The following is a 17,690-nucleotide window of genomic DNA, read 5'->3' on the forward strand; positions in this document are numbered from 1 at the left end:
TGCAGAGTTCAGCTCCAACCCTGAAAACAAAACTCACCTGCCTATAGCCTTAGTAATCCTGAAGACATTGATTAGCTTGTTCAGGTGTGTTTGATTAGGGTTGGAACTGAACTCTGCAGGACTGCGGCTCTCTAGGACCGAACTTGCCTACCCCTGGTCTAGACCATGTTTTATAAATGAGGTGGGATGTTTGGTGTGTAAAACCTCTTGCTTGAGGGCGCCTGAAGACTCTCATGGGATCTAGTTATGATGAGTGGCTTTCTGCAGTGTCTCGTCTAATGTTCTCTGTAATAAGAGCCTCTTCTGTGTCCATCGCTTCATAAATACAACCAATTCACACATAAGCATGGACACAAATGTCACAACTGTGACAACACTCAGTAATTCAGTAATATATGTGTACCTCCGGGAAGTCGATTAAGTTTTTTTCCTTCCCTTTTGATGCATTCATTAGGTTTTGGATATTTATTTGTATCAGTGTCTGGTTTTGCCTTTTTTGATTGAGTTATTTACACATTTTGGTTATTCTTTAATTCTCTCTCAAGTCATACCACTTCACCTCACGTGAACTCATTTAAATCTCTTAAATCCGCAGGCCACAGACATGTTTTAATTTGCATTACTGTAAACGTGCTGAGAGCTGAGCTAATGGTTTCTTGAAAAACTGTCAGCGATAATTAGACGAAGGAATTAATGAACTCTGCCCTAATTCTTTGCTCAGCTTTCACTGAATTATTTCAATGTGTTGCAGCTCTTTCTGGAAAACCTGGAACATGAAGACTCCTTTGTGTATCTGTCTGCCATTCAAGGTAATTCATTCATTAGTTTAAGAAAGAATCAACCTGAATTTCTTAGAAATACAACAAAATATGACGATCACATCTTTTTTTTTTACATGACTATTGATGGTTTTTAGAAATTAATGTCAAAATTTGATTTATTTGTAGCTGTGAAGGTACATAATAGAACAGCTTGGTTTTGACACTGGTTGAATAATTTTGTTGTAAATGGAGGCTTAAAGCACAGACATTACATTGAACTGATTTACTTTGCCAGCAGGATTCACTGTCAGCTTTACCTCGGCACATTATAATATGTGTTTAGCTCCCACGTTACTCGTTCTTAAAGAATACAGACCTTTAAACCTTTCACTTGTTAAAAGACCAGATTTTTGCTTTGCCATAATAAATAGACAAAGCATCGATTTCCTGAGCTCATCAATGTAGTCATTATGGTAGTTATGTTTTCAGGTGAATCTGAATAGAATTTAATTTATACTAAATTACTAATAATTATTTATTTTTTTTGTTTTATATACAGTGGGTACGGAAAGTATTCAGACCCCCTTAAATTTTTCACTCTTTGTTATATTGCAGCCATTTGCTAAAATCATTTAAGTTAAATTTTTTCCTCATTAATGTACACACAGCACCCCATATTGACAGAAAAACACAGAATTGTTGACATCTTTGCAGATTTATTAAAAAAGAAAAACTGAAAAATGCTCAGTATTTAGTAGAAGCACCCTTTTGATCTAATACAGCCATGAGTCTTTTTGGGAAAGATGCAACAAGTTATTCACACCTGGATTTGGGGATCCTCCGCCATTCCTCCTTGCAGATGTACATTAATGAGGAAAAAAAATTAACTTAAATGATTTTAGCAAATGGCTGCAATATAACAAAGAGTGAAAAATTTAAGGGGGTCTGAATACTTTCCGTACCCACTGTATACTACCATTCAAAAGTTTTGAGGTCAGTAAGAGTTTAGTTATTTATTGATTTATTTTTGTATAGACATTAAATTGATAAGAAGTTTACATTGTTTACAAAACATTCTATTTCAAATAAATATGGTTCTTTTGAAGGTTCTGTTCATTAAAGAATCCTGAACAAATGAATCACGGTTTACACAAATATATTAAGCAGAACACGTTTTTAACATTGATAATAAGTAGAAATATTTCTTGAGGCAAATCAGCATATTAGAATGATTTCTGAAGGATCATGTGACACTGAAGACTGAAGTAATGGCTGCTGAATTTAGCTTTGCCATCACAGGAGTAAATTACATTTTAAAATAGTAGTATACAAAACGGTTATTTTAAATTGTAATAATATTTCATAATATTGCTGTTTTGCTGTATTGTGATCAGATAAATGCAGCCTTGGTGAACATAAGAGACTTCTTTTAAAAATATTAAAAATTCTTCCTCAGACTTTTGAACAATAGTGTATATTGATAAGCAGTTGTGGAGGATTTTCTTTGTATATGTGTCTTTCTCAGAAATTACTGGATCAGTCTCAGGTTATTTTAAGAACAGCCTTGGGATTTACAAGAATATTGCTTCTGGGCCAGCGAACAGATTTAGAGTGATCTATTTTGGGTTGATTAGCTAAACCAGCTCTGTTTGCAACCAAAATGATCTCACCTCTTGTCCATATATAGTCATACAGGACCATCTCTACCTTTTTTAGCCCTATTGAGGAGTAGCTGAGTTAAGGTTTTAATGCTCTTTAATGCATCCAGTCTTAAAGAGGATCTGTCAGACGTTCAGTCTTTTTTTTTCTAAGCTGTTGTTTCTTTTTTCTGTTTCAGGGTTGGCAGTGTTGGTTGACACTTTTCCTGAACAGATTCTGCAGAGACTGCTGGGAGAGTATCAGACCAGTTCCCCCGAAAGGGAGCGCGCCCTAGAGACACGCCTCAAAGTGGGCGAGGTTTTAATGAGAGCCAGCAGGGCCATGGGTGAGCACAGTCACTGTCTGTAGTCTTTCTGTCTTTTTTCTATTTCTTTCTTTCTGTATTTCTTTCAGAAAACTTTCTTTTAATAAACATGCTCCATTTCAGGACCTGTTTGTCAGATCTGGGCAGTGCCGTATCCTCAACACAAGTGTGTGGTTATTCATTGTGTCCCGAGATCATTCAGTCTGGGTCTGAGACATGTCATCTTGGCCCGGCTCCTTAACGCTAACAGACCGAGCTCTGAAAAGACCCAACAGCTGCTACAGTCCGCTGAAACCGCACAATGAGTCTCACAGCTCTCTGTCACATTCATAGCGCCTTCACACACAGCAGGGGGCATCACACACTTCACCCGCACACTTGAGCTCAATTTACATTTTCAACCCATGAGTATTATCGAATGGGACACTGATTTCAATCCCAAAATCTTTGTCTTTGTAATAACTAAATATCTAACCACAACATGCTGTTTCAAAATGTACACATCCAGACCGTAATTTAAAAACTCCTTTTCCTGTATAAGTGTACCTCTGGTTTCTAATTAAACCTGTCACCTAATAAGGGGCTTGGACAGATGGCCACAGTTAACAAGAAGCACAGGATCAAAGAAGTGTATGGTACACTTTTTCTTACCGCTTTCTTTTTCCTCCCCTCAGACACACTTTTTTTTTTCTCGTAGGTCTAGTCCACAATAGCCATTAAAGCTCTTTTGATCTGTTTAGAGGATTGGTCAGCTGAAGAAGTGGACATTCATGTCTGAATAGGTCCTGGCACATGGGTTCTGGAAGGTTTTGTAGAGTTTGAATGATATCTCAAACAAAGCCAGAAAAATCAGCTGTGGGTAGCAAGACCCTCTGGACACCCCTCGCAGCCATTTTAATTGCTTTTGTCTTGTTTTATCCTTATTAATTTCCTATAAAGAATGCTAATTCCTCTTACACTAATACCTATTAGTGTGAGGAGGAGTTTTTTTATCGGAGTCCTTTTCATATAAGCCAAAAAATCCCAGTTTAGTGACTTTGCTCATGCTGTAGGACCGTGCTTTGGACTTTCCCAGACTTTCACACTGAGATGGAGAGATTGGAAGAGGAGTGGCGACTTCAGCTTTGTGTTTGTGTGTGTGTGTGTTTGATGTGTGTTCAGACTGGAGCTCTCATCCAGTGCACTGTATATGTGGTATTATAAAGAATTAGTTAATTTTTTTATTATTCAAAGACTGTTTGTCTTTATATATCTGTACAAATAAAAAAAATCTTGTCATTAATCTTTTAGGTGATCTTGCTCCACACTATGGCCGCCCTCTGATTGGTGTGTTCCTGAGCGGCACACGAGATGAGGACAGTAGTGTGCGTGCCAGCAGCCTCTCTAATTTGGGTGAACTCTGTCAACGTCTCAACTTTTCCCTCGGACCACTGGCGCAAGAGGTAGTACCACTCTAGAATTCAAAACCTAAAAGTCAAGACAACCAGTCAAGCTGATGAAAAGCTGATTCTGTGTGTCATTTAGTCTGTAATTAGTTCTTTTTAAGCAGACCCCCCAAGGCTGCTTGTAGTCTGATGTCATCGTTCTCTTTACTCTGCACAGCTGTGTGTGTGTGTGTACGCATGTACATCTCTCTACACAAGATTACCACTTCTAGTGCTGAGATCAGGATTTCTGGTAGCGCAGCTGGGTGGTAGATGGATGAACCTGAACTGCGTCAATTAACTGATTTGCTCTTTAAAATCAATTTCTTGACTCTAGATCTTAATGTAGCAATTGATTATGCAATGAAAATGTCCCATTTTTAGAATCTTTACAATTCAAAATGATCACATTTTATTTTTAGAATATTATTTTTAGAATTTGCTATTTTAAACTGAAAGCGATGACAATATTTGCATACTGAATTATGTTTGGTTTTCTTTCTTGAATTCATTTGCATTCTAAATTGTGATTAATTGTGATTAGTTTTTTTTTTGCATGTTTAATGGTTTTTATTTACTTCTAATCTTTTTCTTTATTTTACATAGAACAATAGAACAGAACTTATAGAAAAGGAAAATATATATATATAAAAATAAAGAGTATGAACCCCCCCCAACCTTATATACCAGTCAGACCTTAAAAAAAAATAATAATAAATTGCATATATATATATATATATGTATGTATGTGTGTATACACACACACATACATAAATAGAAATAAAATAATATTTTAGACAATGTACATTCAGTACAATTCTTTAGAAGCAGTGTTCTCCACAAAGGTTAGAAAAGGTTGCCAAGTAGTAAAGAATCTCTTATTTGACCCTTTCATAAAACATCGGAGCTTTTCCAATTGTATGTTATACATAACATCTTTAATCCAGTGTCTGTATGTTGGAGGCGAAGAGTCTTTCCATTTATACAAAATTAACCTCCTGGCTAGAAGTGAACAAAAAGCAATAACATCACACTGGGATCTGCTTAGATTATAGTCTTGAGTAACAACTCCAAATATTGCGGTCAGCCTGGCCGGAACAAGGATTTTACCAAACAATTTAGAAAAAGTCTCAAAAATTGAACCCCAATATTCTAGCAATTTCGGGCATGACCAAAACATATGATATAGAGTGGCAGGAGCTTGTTTACATCGGTCACATGTAGGGTCCACATCACTTTAATCTTTGCCAGTCTGTCCTTAGACCAATGAAGACGATGTACAATTTTAAACTGAACAGTTGTGTGTCTAAGACTAATAGAAGATGAATGTATTCTCCAAATTGCTTCCTGCCAAACATCATCTGATATTTGATCCTCCATTTCTTTTTCCCATTTTTGTTTTAAATTTTCTAAGGTAGTCAGATTATGTAGATTAAGTAGTCCATAGACTTTACTTATGGACTGTTTTACTCCACGCCCGAGAATAGAATCAATGAGAGATCGATGAGGACAACAGGGGAAACAGTTTGAATTTGATGATACAAAGCTTCTAAGCTGTAAATACCTATAAAAGTGTGTGTTGGGAATAGCAAATCTCTGGACTAACTGTTCAAAGGAGGCATATGTGTCATCCAAATACAAATCATGTAATGACCTAATACCATTTTTGACCATATACCGAATGCTGCATCTGACATAGATGGAGTAAATATGTGGTTCTGTGCTACAAGTGAGGCAAGCGGTAGATCGTTAAGTGCAAAATGACGTCTAAACTGGAACCAAATTTTAATAGAATGCAGCACAACTGGGGACAGTGTAAAATTAGATAAAGAGTGTGCCAATGGCAGCTTAGAACATAATACTGACAGTGGGTTGTATTGAATGGATGGTTTCTCTATCTCTGCCCAGCTGGCTGTCTCGTCTTCCTCAAGCAGGTATAGAATTGCTCTATTATTCGCCGACCAGTAATAGTACAGAAAATTTGGAAGGGCAAGACCTCCTAAACTGTAGGGTCTTTGTAATATTTTATCCATTACCCTTGGATGCTTTTTATTCCAAATAAAACTTATAATTTGAGCATTTAAGTTACGAAAAAAAGATTTAGTGAGAAATATTGGTAAACATTGAAAAATACATAAAAACTTTGGCAAAACAGTCATCTTGATGATGTTAATCCTTCCACCTAGGGAGAGATGCAAGGTCCCATCTTTCCAAATCCTGCTTCAGATTGGCTAAAAGAGGTTGATAATTGGCTTTATAAAGATCCTTAAAGTTATGTGTAAACCATACCCCCAAATATTTAAACTTTATTATATTAATCTTGAAGGGGATTGAAGAGGGGGGCACATCTGAAATTGTCGAGCCAATTGACATGAGTTCACTTTTTTGATAATTAACTTTATAGCCAGACAACTGGCCAAATTCATTGAGTAAGCTTAATAAATTTGGAAGACTTGAGGATAGGTCAGAGATATACAACAACATATCGTCAGCATATAAGGATACTTTATGTTCTAAATTTCCTCTCCACACCCCTCCAATATTAGTAGATAACCTTAATGCTATGGCTAGGGGTTCAATCGCAGTAGCAAAGAGGAGTGGCTATAGAGGACAGCCCTGCCTTGTGCTGCGCTTCAATTCGAAAAAAGGTGATATGTTATTATTAGTACATACTGCAGCCAAAGGGCCTGAATATAAAAGTTTTATCCAAGAGATAAAGTTAGATCCGAAACCAAACTTTTGAAGAGTAAAGAAAAGAAAATCCCATATAACCCGGTCAAATGCCTTTTCAGCATCAAGCGATAAAATAACTTATGAAGTACCGGACAGAGAAGGGCTATAAAGGATATTTGCAAGACGTCGGGTATTAAAAAAAGAATATCGATACCCAGCCCTAAAGTACCATGCAACTATTTTTATGCAGTAAATCATAAAAGCTTATCTGAGACTTTAGCATTATACTTTTGCTGCCTTGCAAGCATTGATATTTCCTTTAGGAAATGCAGATCTAGTATTCTGTAAAACTTTTTTTCAGTGCTTGTACATATGGTTGTTGAGAATATCTACTGTAAGCGGCTGAGCTGCAGCAGTGGTCTAGAGATCTTCACGAATAAGCATCTCTGTCAGTGTGACTAACTGGGCTGCTTATTCATGAAAGAGCCCGTCTGCAACAGGCTGTTCTCCACCGTCTTGACGATTAGCCTTCTGCAAACCCGTTTGCATGTGTTTAGACATCAATCGACTCGCTGCATTGACATTAAGATCAACTAGTGCAGCATTGCAGATCTTAGCGGCCTGTGTTCGTTCTTTGTGTTTGACCTATGTTTGTGTGCTGGTTCCTGCAGCTGAGCACGTGTCTCACCGCCCTGATAAAGACGGACAAAGAAGCAGAGGTTCGAAGAGCTGCGGTCCACGTCATTGCTCTTGTTCTTAGGGGCCTTAGTGATAAAACCACTCAGGTGAGTGTATTTGTGATCAGTTAATCAAAAAAGCAGTTGCTTTTATTAAAGGAATATAAAAGGATTTTTGTATTCATAGATTTTTTTAAAGTAAAATTAATTAGTATTTTTATTTAATCTGAAGAGTAAAATAAAATAAAATGTTCTTTTGGGTGAGACTACTATTTGATCATTACATCACATCTCTTCCTGGTATCTTCGCATGTATCATGATCCTTCAGAAATCATTCTGATATGCTGATTTGATGCTCAAGAAACATTTCATTTTGTTATTAATATTGAAAAAAGTTGGAAGGTAGTGTAACTTTACTCATGCTAATTACACCTCTGTAATTATGTAGTTTTATGGCTAAAATGTGTAACTTTTTTAACATTTATTTGGGTTGTGTATGATTGCTTTATTGATTTTCTTTCTTTTTTACAAATTCTAAGTTAAATTACAAAAAGAGAGAGATTTTTGTGGTATTCAACAACATGCCACAAATACCATTTACAGCCTGTTTTTAACTTGGAATATTCCTTTAAAGGTGTAAAATCCCATCTCTGAGTTCAAATTATTAATGTGCAAAGACATCCACTTTTTTTTCAGAATAATTCTGAAAACAGAAAGACATTCTCTGAGTTTACAGAATATGTCTTGTTTGTGAGGTTATGGAGTAGGTTTTTAGGTCTCCCGATCTGGTGTAATCAGATCAACACACGTGTTTAGTGGGAGGAATTCTTCCAGCATCTGGACTGATGAACAGCAGCTGTAATTATCTACTCTCTTATTTAGAGGTCACCTGCTGTGTCTAATCATCACTATCAGCAGACACCCTCGTTCCCACGGCCCTGATCACTTTCCCAAAGATGCCTTTCATTTTGGATAATAGCTCCTACAGGTCATTTGGTACATGATGAGTACAATTAATACATCTAAACCATAGGATTTTTTTTTTTTTCAGAAGAAAAGGTTGTCCTTGGTCATACAAAAATGGTCCCTGCTATGTTAAAGTGTTATTGCAAAGATGTAGTTGAAAAGTATTGATGTCCATAACATGAACTGTTCAGGACGAGGTAATAAAATTGAACTTTTAGGGTTAGAAGTTTGCTTTGAATCCTTTTATAAAGTATTAGGCCTATGTATCACAAGTTTAGAGTTACAGCTGTAACTGTATTAACCAATCAGAGCTGTGTAACAGCTTACTTGGATGCCAGAACATTGAGTCTCTGATCCATTGGACTATTAGCAACCATCTTTAACAGATGTTTAGCCTGTTGTAAGATCATATGAATCACACCACTGACTGATTTAAACATTTTATTGATAAAAATGTTTTTTTGATGTTGTCAGCAGACTTGGCAGTCAATTGCCATTCAGACTTTACAGACTACAGTTCTGTTCTCCCATAATGCAGTGTGATAATCATATTTCAGTTAACTTATTTAAATATATTTTGTGTAATGTAATGGGGTATGAATCGCAAGAATGCCATAGGAGATATGAAAGGGAGATATTTGATCTTTGATACCTCTTATGTTAACCATCATTTTCCTCTAATGGAATGATTTTAAACCTTGATAATGTCTTGGGATTTCATCCTAGTTGTCAGATTTGTCCAGCTTTATTATTGTTAGAGAAAATTAAAACTAACCCTAAATGAACCCAAATAAATTGAAAAAAATAATAATTAAAGGGGTCCTATTATACTTTTTCACTTTTAAAATTTTAGTCAGTGTGTAGTGTGTATGTTTGGGCATAAAAAAAGATCTAGAAGTTACAAATCTCAAAGTCCACTCCAAAGGGAGATATTTCGTTTTTAAAAAATCCCTTTTCAAGAACTACAACGAACGGCTCGTTTGGACTACAGCGTTTGTTTTCCGGACTTTGTGATATCACAATTGGGAAACACTGTACTAGAACATGCTCTCATGCTTGGTGGTTGGGAAACACTGTACTAGAACATGCTCTCATGCTTGGTGGTTTGAAAAAAGAGCATAATAATAAAAGAGCATAATAGGACCCCTTTAAACAATTAAACAATGATTTACTTTTAATAATTACATTTCAACAAAATAAAAACAAAACAAAAAATAATAAAATTAAATTCAGAAAATATATGTGTATTTTTCAAATTGTGTTTTATAAATGAGCAATATCACTCTCATACTCGAGCGATACCGGCTCTATATCAGCATTGGAGGCAATCACAGCCGCTGATATAGAGCCGGTATCGCTCGAGTATGAGAGTGATATTGCGTTTATACAACAGTTCGACGGAACGTGTGTGTAATTAAACAGGAAACAACGGAGTGCCTAATAAACCCCTCTTTTGTGCGGAACTACTTCCTTCCGCCATGGATTCAAAGCTCAAGTTGACAGTTAAACATACGTCACTTTTAGAATCCGTATCAAGGGCATGTGCTGCTTCAGTTAGGTTATTAGTGAGAAATAATGAGGTTATAAGAGAGAAACAATGCGTATTAACTAACGTACTCTACGATTAGCTCAGTGAATAATAAAAAAAAAAAACATAGACCCGGCTACAACAAGCGGAGTGATACCAAATTGTGAAAGGGCGGTCCTGTAGCGATACCAGTACAATATCTCACGGTTCTCAACCAATCAGATTTGAGAACCAGAACGAACTGTTGTATAAATAAAAATATTTTTTGTAATAATAACATTCCTCTAGATGAGTATTTATTGAATTTTGTAGGTAGGTTGACAAATAAAATGTGTCAGGCTGCTAAATCTTCATCTACTTTGTCCTTTTACTACTTGACTTTGCAACACATAGAATTTTTGGGGGTTTGTCCACATAAAACACATCTTAAACTCCCACTATAAACACACATGAACTGATCCCAATGACCTCAGAGCCGACTGAACTGGTCACTGCTGCCGCAAATGTCCTTTTATACTTTTGGCCCCCTGATTTACAGCTCCAATGTCCAACGTAGTTAGTACCCTGAGTCTTGAAATATTTGCACATGTACTTCATAGGACAGATTTTACCAGGTGCTGTCCCTTGCATGCACCTTGGCATTGGCCCGGGTGTAAAGTCATATCTGTCATCACCGTCTGTTGGGTTTCCCAGGATGCAGCTTCACAAAGGTCCTTCTGGTATGAGGAACGGTTGTTACTTGGTACAGCTGTTTCAGTAAGTAATGAGATGGCTCGTCCAGGTAAACCATAAGTCACAACGTCTGGTGTCCTTTTAGTGTGAAGTTAAAACAGCTGACTGCTCACAAACGTGCTCTCCTGCTGTGAAGGAGAAGGTCAAAGGACATATACTGTACTCATTATTTTCTCTTCCTCGTTTGTTCTTTTTCTCACATTGAGTTGTACAGTAAAACAGTACATCTGCTTACTAAGTGTTTTTCTCTCCCCTTCTGCTTTTTCAGGTTCTTGGGGATGTTTTATTGGAGCTGTATCGGGCTCTGAAATGGGTGGTGCGGTCGGATCCAGATGAGGTGGCCGTACTCCACGCTCAACTTGCTCTGGAGGAGCTGGATGATGTCATGAGGAGGTTCATCTTCCCTCAGCAGAAACTGGAGAAAAGGATTGTGGTACTTCCTTGAAAGTGCTCCAGGACTTACATAGCCTTGTTATAGACAGAGGATTTTGTCTTAGATTTCCACCATCCATTAAATTTATACTTGTAGTAATTGAAAGATTTATTCATTTCAGGGTTTTTCTTTCTTATAATCATTTTTCACAGCTATATTTTCATTCTCAAGCCAAAAAACCTGTCTTAGCATTGATAAACTAGCATTGTGGCTTTTGTTATCTTGTACATTGAGGTTAGAGGGCACCACAAGCTATATATCTGTGTAAAGAGCTCTGCGGTAGCTGGTTTCCTCTCTATTCTGAACTGGTGATAAAATGCCTGTTTGCTTTTTATCGAATGTTTGTGGAACATATAAAGACGGCTAGGTCATGACATCATTGTAAGATACGACAGGGCAATTAGTCATTCTCCTAAATTTTCCCCCTGTGCACAATACTGAAACTTTCCATTCATGTTAACCGTCTCTATGGCTGCCTGACCTCTTGGGTCTGCACCAAAGCAGAGCTGGTTAAATACCATGTAAATACCAATTTTAGCATTTATGCTAACTCAAAATGTTAGTTTGGTCATGAGGTGCCTCTGGAATAAAATAAAAGTGCTTATTTTTCCAAAGATTGTCTAATGTGTTTATATTATCCTGTCGTTAACAGTTTCTTTTCCCCTTTGCTAGGACTGTTTTAAAGTCCGTGTAAGTGTAAGCACTTGTCCGAACATCTGGGTTAGGTTGCAGTGCCCCAAGTTCCTGTGCTGTAAGGTAATGGAGGTGAACCAACCATTCACCTGCTAAAAGTAGTTCACACTGTTAGAAAAAAAACACATAAAGCATTTGTGTGGTTATTGTATTTGCTTATATTAAAGTCAATATGGATTGATCTTCGCAAAGGATTGTAATGTTAAAGGGATAGTTCACCCAAAAATTTAACATTTTGTCATTATTTACTGACTCATGTTGTTCTAAAACTGTACAACTTTCTTTCCTCTGTGAAATGTAAACTTAGATATTTTATGAAATGACTTGAATTTTGGAAGTCCATAGATATCAAAACTGATTGGTAACAAACATTCTTTAAAATGTTTTTTTGTGTTTCACAAAAGTCAGTCATACAGGTTTGGAACAACATGGGAGTGAGTATATGATGGCAGAATTTTTATGTTTGAGTAAACTATCCCTTTAAAAATTTCTGAGTGAAGCAGAAAAATGTAGGACAGGAATTTTGGGGGTGTTCAATAACAAAGAAACGCCATTGCTAAATGCTGCAGTTATTACATTTTGAAAGAAAAAAAAAAAAGATATGCACAGATACAAGGCCAGTAACACTCTTTTAGAAAGTAAGAATCTAGTAGAAGTCTAAAGGACCATTTAGACTTCATGATGACCAATTTTGATGTTTTCTGTGTTCAGAAACTTGGAGAAAAAGGAGAAACCAGGATAGATATAATTCCTAAACATCTAAATGACAAACAAAACAAAAATCAGAGATAGTTTTGTTAAATAGTTTTGACTGTGTGTAGCACCTACTGCTCTGCAGATCCTTCCGAGGGATCTCAAAATTTGGATGTATCCTTGATCATTTTAGACCAGTTTTAACATTTTATTTTGGATTATGTTGTGACTTTGCATCAAAACCCTCAATGGTGATTCATGTTCAAAAAGCAAAGAGTTTATTCACTGTTTTTATTAATCACAAAGAGGAAAAAGACATGTTTCGGGTCCCATGCCGCCGTCAGTGTGATGCAGTAAACTACCATGTTGAATTGCATTATTTTGTGATTCTGTCACAATGCAATGCAGACTTTGCAAATAGGCAGTTATTGATGAATGTAGAAGTTACTCTATATATTAGTGTAAATTATATTACACCAGACAGCAAATTTCAGCTGTCCGCAAAGCCTGTAAATATTATGCTTATATAGCAGCCTTAAAGGCATAATAGCAAAAATGAACAGCCCGTTTAATTCTAAGAGTCAGAGAGAATGGATTTTGTCCAAGTTTTGTTAAGTCAACTTTTTTTTTCTTTGGTTGTTTATTGCACTTGCATTTAAAGCCATATTCAGGATGTGTTGGCTAATATAATTGCTGTGTAATGGGCAGCTGCACGGTTGGAGGTCGTAAACTTTGTCTTAGTGTTTCTGCAAAGAAACCTCACAGGCTCTTGAGGTGTCTCTTATTATTGCATCTCTGGTTAGGATCCAAAGACGTTTCCACAGTAAGGGGTAAATCAGTGACGCCACTGCGCAGCACTGAAGCCAGGCCGATGGAGAGTCACACTTTCACCTTCCTTCCCCACAACCCCCATAATAACCTTCCCACGACTGCTACTCAGCTATGAAAAAGCCATTACGCTAATTACTCCTCCTGCTACGCAGCAGAGTCGGAAAGAGAAAGGGCGTGAGCGTGTTTTACCTGGCTGGTGAATTTCGGAGGGATAGTTTCGAAAACAGAGCAAGTTTTCATTGGGTGCCAGAGGAAGACACGACTGAGATTGGAATGTTTGGAGATGCCGTGGATATTGATTATGTCCGATCTTGCTGCAGTCTATCTCTCTCTTCCTTCTCTCGCAGATCTCTTCATTGGCCGGTGTTGGACCTGCAGGCTGCCAGCAGGAGGGGTGCAGGGAGGGGTGATAGATAAATAAATAACCCAATGAAGGATGCATTGAGAGGGTGTGTGTGTAGCCAAGAGAAGAGGGTGCCTGCTCAAACAGTCCCAAGTCTTGTTGAAGGTTGGCTGCACAGCAGAGCAGGGGGAAAAGCACAGAGAAGGGACCTTGAAGGATTTCGGGCTGCACTGCAGAACGATGCCACTGCAGTACAGCACTGACACAGAGGCATGAGGTCCACCGGCGGACCCCCAGCCTCCTCGCGCCAGGTGAGAACTTAATTCACAGCTGATACCAGAGGCCTTCATGCCTCGGGAAGAGAGGGAGGGAGAGACACAAAAAGAAGGGGAGGGAAGCAGAGGAGGAGGAGGGTAATGGTGCTGTATTTTTGGAAAAGGGATCTCCTGAATTAAGTGTGGCTGGAATAAAGATGTAGTGTGAGCAGGAGGCTGAACAAGGACGGTGCTGTGCTCCACTGTGGTGGAGAGGAGCGGAGCAGACGCCTGGCAGACACACACTCGCGCACACACACCGGCTCAGAGAGACTGAGAGAGAAAGAGAGAGAGCCCACCGTCACAGCTGCGGGGCTGGGAAGGTAAGAGACGTTTAATTCAACTTGAGATTAATCTTGTGTCTGTATGTATTGTGGGAGTGAATGAAAAATGAAAGCATGCAGCTTGAGAGCTCTGTCATATGTTCATTGTGTGGTTGTATGTGTGTGTGATACTAAAATTGAGAGAGTCAAAGCGTGGAGTTTTTGGTTGGGTGGGTAGGTGTGTTTTTGCACAAATAGGCTACTGTAAGATTGTGTTTGTACGAGGTACTAAAAAAAATCACTGCTGCACTAAATAACACTAAAAAACAAATGGTTATGGATAGCTTTTAGTATTGAACTCGAGAGAATGTGTGGGATTTTTAAGATCCTCATATGTGTGTTTTTAGTCATTAGAATCTTAGTTCTAGTGGAATAAGGCCCTCTGTTTCTTGGCACCCATGTTAGTGCCCTGAGGCTGAGTAAATAAGTGGGCGGCAGGACGGGGTAAAACAGGAAAGCTTCAGAATTTGTGTTTTAAGGGTTGTTGCCCGATTAAGGAAAATGACGTCTGTTTAGCTTTCCATGTCATCATACAGTACATTGACAACATAAGGGTCTGGTTAGAGTTTTGAAAAATGCTTCTGAGTTTGTACAGTTTGTCTGTGACCAGAATAATGAGCAAATATTCAAGATTCACCCCATCACATAATTTACAAAAGACTTGGTAAATAGTACATGCAAGCTCAATGTGTTCAACATGCAAATCTGTTGTGTTTTATTAAGTTTATTTAACAGGATTAAAATGATTCTGCATATTATCCCAGCAACTTCACTATTGTTAAATCAGTTTTATGTAACAGAATGTGAACATTAAATTATTATAACATGAAAAATACATGACTCCAGGTGTTTTGGATGTTGGATGTGAGAGGCTCTATAGGTGCCCCCTAGTGTTTTCTTTTATTGTTTTGTTTTCTATTATTTCTAATTTTTTCTCTAAAGCTCTATTTAAATGATATCTTTATTAGGGTCAGTGACAAATAAGGAGAAACCATTTAAAAATCCTGTTAAAAAAATGTGCCAAATGTAATTTTGAATTTAGAAATGTATTTTTTGTTTACATGGTGGTTGCCTTTTTGTCACATGACAAAACAGCTTCCCTCATATTGGTTATGCCACATTAACTTTGATTTGGCATATGAACGTTTTTTAAATATCAATAATATTTAAAATAATATATTTATTAAAATATTATTAAACATTATTGAATGTTAACAATATTAACATAATTTTTTTATAAATATTTTTGAATGTCATTTCTTATTTTTGCATTTATTTTATTTATTAGAATCTCCATTAAGTTACACTACCTGGACAATTTTGAATTTAAAAAGTATCCAAATTTAATTAATCAAAATTTAAGAAACTGAAGCCATGTTTATCATAAAAGAAATGTATTCAAGTCATTTATATTGTTAAATGAATTATATTTTAATGTATTTTTGTATAACTTAAGGCAAAAAAAAAAACATAACATCACTGACCCATTACCAATATAGCAAGCGAAGACTTTATTTAATAGCTATGACACCAATAACATGACTGATCACACATGACTGTGGTGTGGAGAATGCTGTTTAAAAAGTTTAAACATGTATTCTGTATCCGACAGTCTCATTTGATCATTATTTCAATTGATCATTATAATTGTAATGCACGTTAATTCATTGTATTGGCACATTCTCAATTTACCCAAACACATCATGCTCTCCCTTCCAGCCATTCATCTCACTTCCTCTCACCTGCTGCCCTCCCTCTTCGGTCCTGGTGATTCCCAGCCCCCTTCATTCCTCTCCCACCTCCTCCCTTTGTCAGTGTCCTGTCCTGCATCCAAAGTCCTCATTCTATCTGGACCACACCTGAGAATATCTCAGGGCAAGAGGCTTCGGCTGGTCACCCCCATACCAACCTGCAATGCACCTGTGGTTCATACAGCACTTCTGGATCCTGTCTGCTTCTGTAATACATGATTACCCATGATCATCCCCAGCATTACTCACAAGAGAAACAGACCTGAGAACAATGTCCTGCAGCTTATGGAATTAAATAGATTTATTAAAGGCATAATAAGGGTCTGGGATAATTGAGCTCACATGGACTGATCTCCACCTGGGCTGTGAATATTTCATCATGACAACAGTGAGTAACCATTGACCTCTGACCTCTTTTATTTATCGAAAATTACTTTTATTAATTTTCAGTCGTTATATACTGGCATACACTGTAACATACAGGGGTTACGCAGAATGCAATGCAGCAAATAAATACATTTGCCACTAATCTTGGTTGTGCATCTTAAGTTGACGTAACAATCCTACCAAGCGATCAAAGGCTGTGGTTTGAACACATTTCATCACACATATGGCTGTGGGTTTGTTTCTAGTGTTTGGAGACTGAGTGATGGTTAGTGTCCGGTTTAACATGGGGCTCATCTTCACACCCGTCCCTCTGAGATAACAAGCCTCCGGAGGAAGATTCCCTCTAATTAGAGTCAAACGTAACACTGTGTATCTGCCTGCTGTCTCTATCTGACCCTCAGGGTCTATACGGTTTGTCTTTGTTCATATCACAGGAAAATGTATAGGACAAGATGAGAAGGGGGAAATCCATTATAGAGCAAAAGTAATATTTGGGATTTTTGGCAGTTCTAACATTGCTTAAAGTTAAACCCAAATTGCTAATGTGAAAGGATCAGTTATGTATTTCTTGGAGTTACATGACGTAAAACAGCTAAGTACTGGTCTGGCGCAGCTGTAAATAACTGTGGGAACAGTCAGTTACTGTGGAAGAATCAACAACCACTTCAGTGGAAGAATTTCTGCCACTCATCTCCATTGCGGTGGCTGTTATGATATAAGGGCACTGAGTGAAGCGGCTCTTTCTTTCATGAAAGGGGGAGCAGGAGGCAATTGAATGAATGAAAGGGGGGGATTGTTCCCTCGTCTGGGTGCCACTGATTACCTGCCAAACTCAGCCTAGCCTTTAATTAAAGTCATTAACCTGAGAGAATGAGAAAAAAAGTGAGAAAGACAAAGAGAGAAGAGTGACTGAGAGAGAGTTTCACATGGAGTTTGTAGTATTCTAATATTGTCACAACATCAGTTGTTGCCAAGTTTTTTAAATACATTCAGATTTGTAATCATTCTGATAATTGGTGAATTTCACAAAGCCTGTCAAATAAATACATTTATTAATAAATAAATAAATAAAGGTATACATCATGGTAGTATTTGTAAATTTTATTGAAAAAAGTTTATATAAGATGATTAAACATACAAACTCAAAAGTACAACATTACATAAATGCATCAGATTATATATATATATATATATATA

General features: G+C 37.2%; 2 protein-coding genes across 2 annotated transcripts in view; both read left to right on the forward strand.

Annotated features, from left to right (window-relative positions):
• LOC107748271 (transport and Golgi organization protein 6 homolog) overlaps nucleotides 1-11,753 on the forward strand; it is a 19,764-nt gene extending 8,011 nt beyond the window's left edge. The window contains exons 15-19 of the mRNA XM_016563369.1: nucleotides 752-809; nucleotides 2,599-2,745; nucleotides 4,015-4,166; nucleotides 7,493-7,606; nucleotides 10,994-11,753. Coding sequence (XP_016418855.1) covers nucleotides 752-809; nucleotides 2,599-2,745; nucleotides 4,015-4,166; nucleotides 7,493-7,606; nucleotides 10,994-11,170 — 648 coding nt within the window. The 3' untranslated portion in view covers nucleotides 11,171-11,753. The remainder of the gene's footprint in view (nucleotides 1-751; nucleotides 810-2,598; nucleotides 2,746-4,014; nucleotides 4,167-7,492; nucleotides 7,607-10,993) is intronic.
• Nucleotides 11,754-16,485: 4,732 nt separating this feature from the next.
• The window catches only part of LOC107707223 (hyaluronan synthase 3-like), a 7,265-nt gene continuing 6,060 nt past the window's right edge, over nucleotides 16,486-17,690 (forward strand). The window contains exon 1 of the mRNA XM_016511544.1: nucleotides 16,486-16,494. Coding sequence (XP_016367030.1) covers nucleotides 16,486-16,494 — 9 coding nt within the window. The remainder of the gene's footprint in view (nucleotides 16,495-17,690) is intronic.

The sequence above is a fragment of the Sinocyclocheilus rhinocerous genome, unplaced genomic scaffold (genome assembly GCF_001515625.1).
Source record: "Sinocyclocheilus rhinocerous isolate Xijiao unplaced genomic scaffold, SAMN03320098_v1.1 scaffold1272, whole genome shotgun sequence".
Taxonomy (NCBI): Eukaryota; Metazoa; Chordata; class Actinopteri; order Cypriniformes; family Cyprinidae; genus Sinocyclocheilus; species Sinocyclocheilus rhinocerous.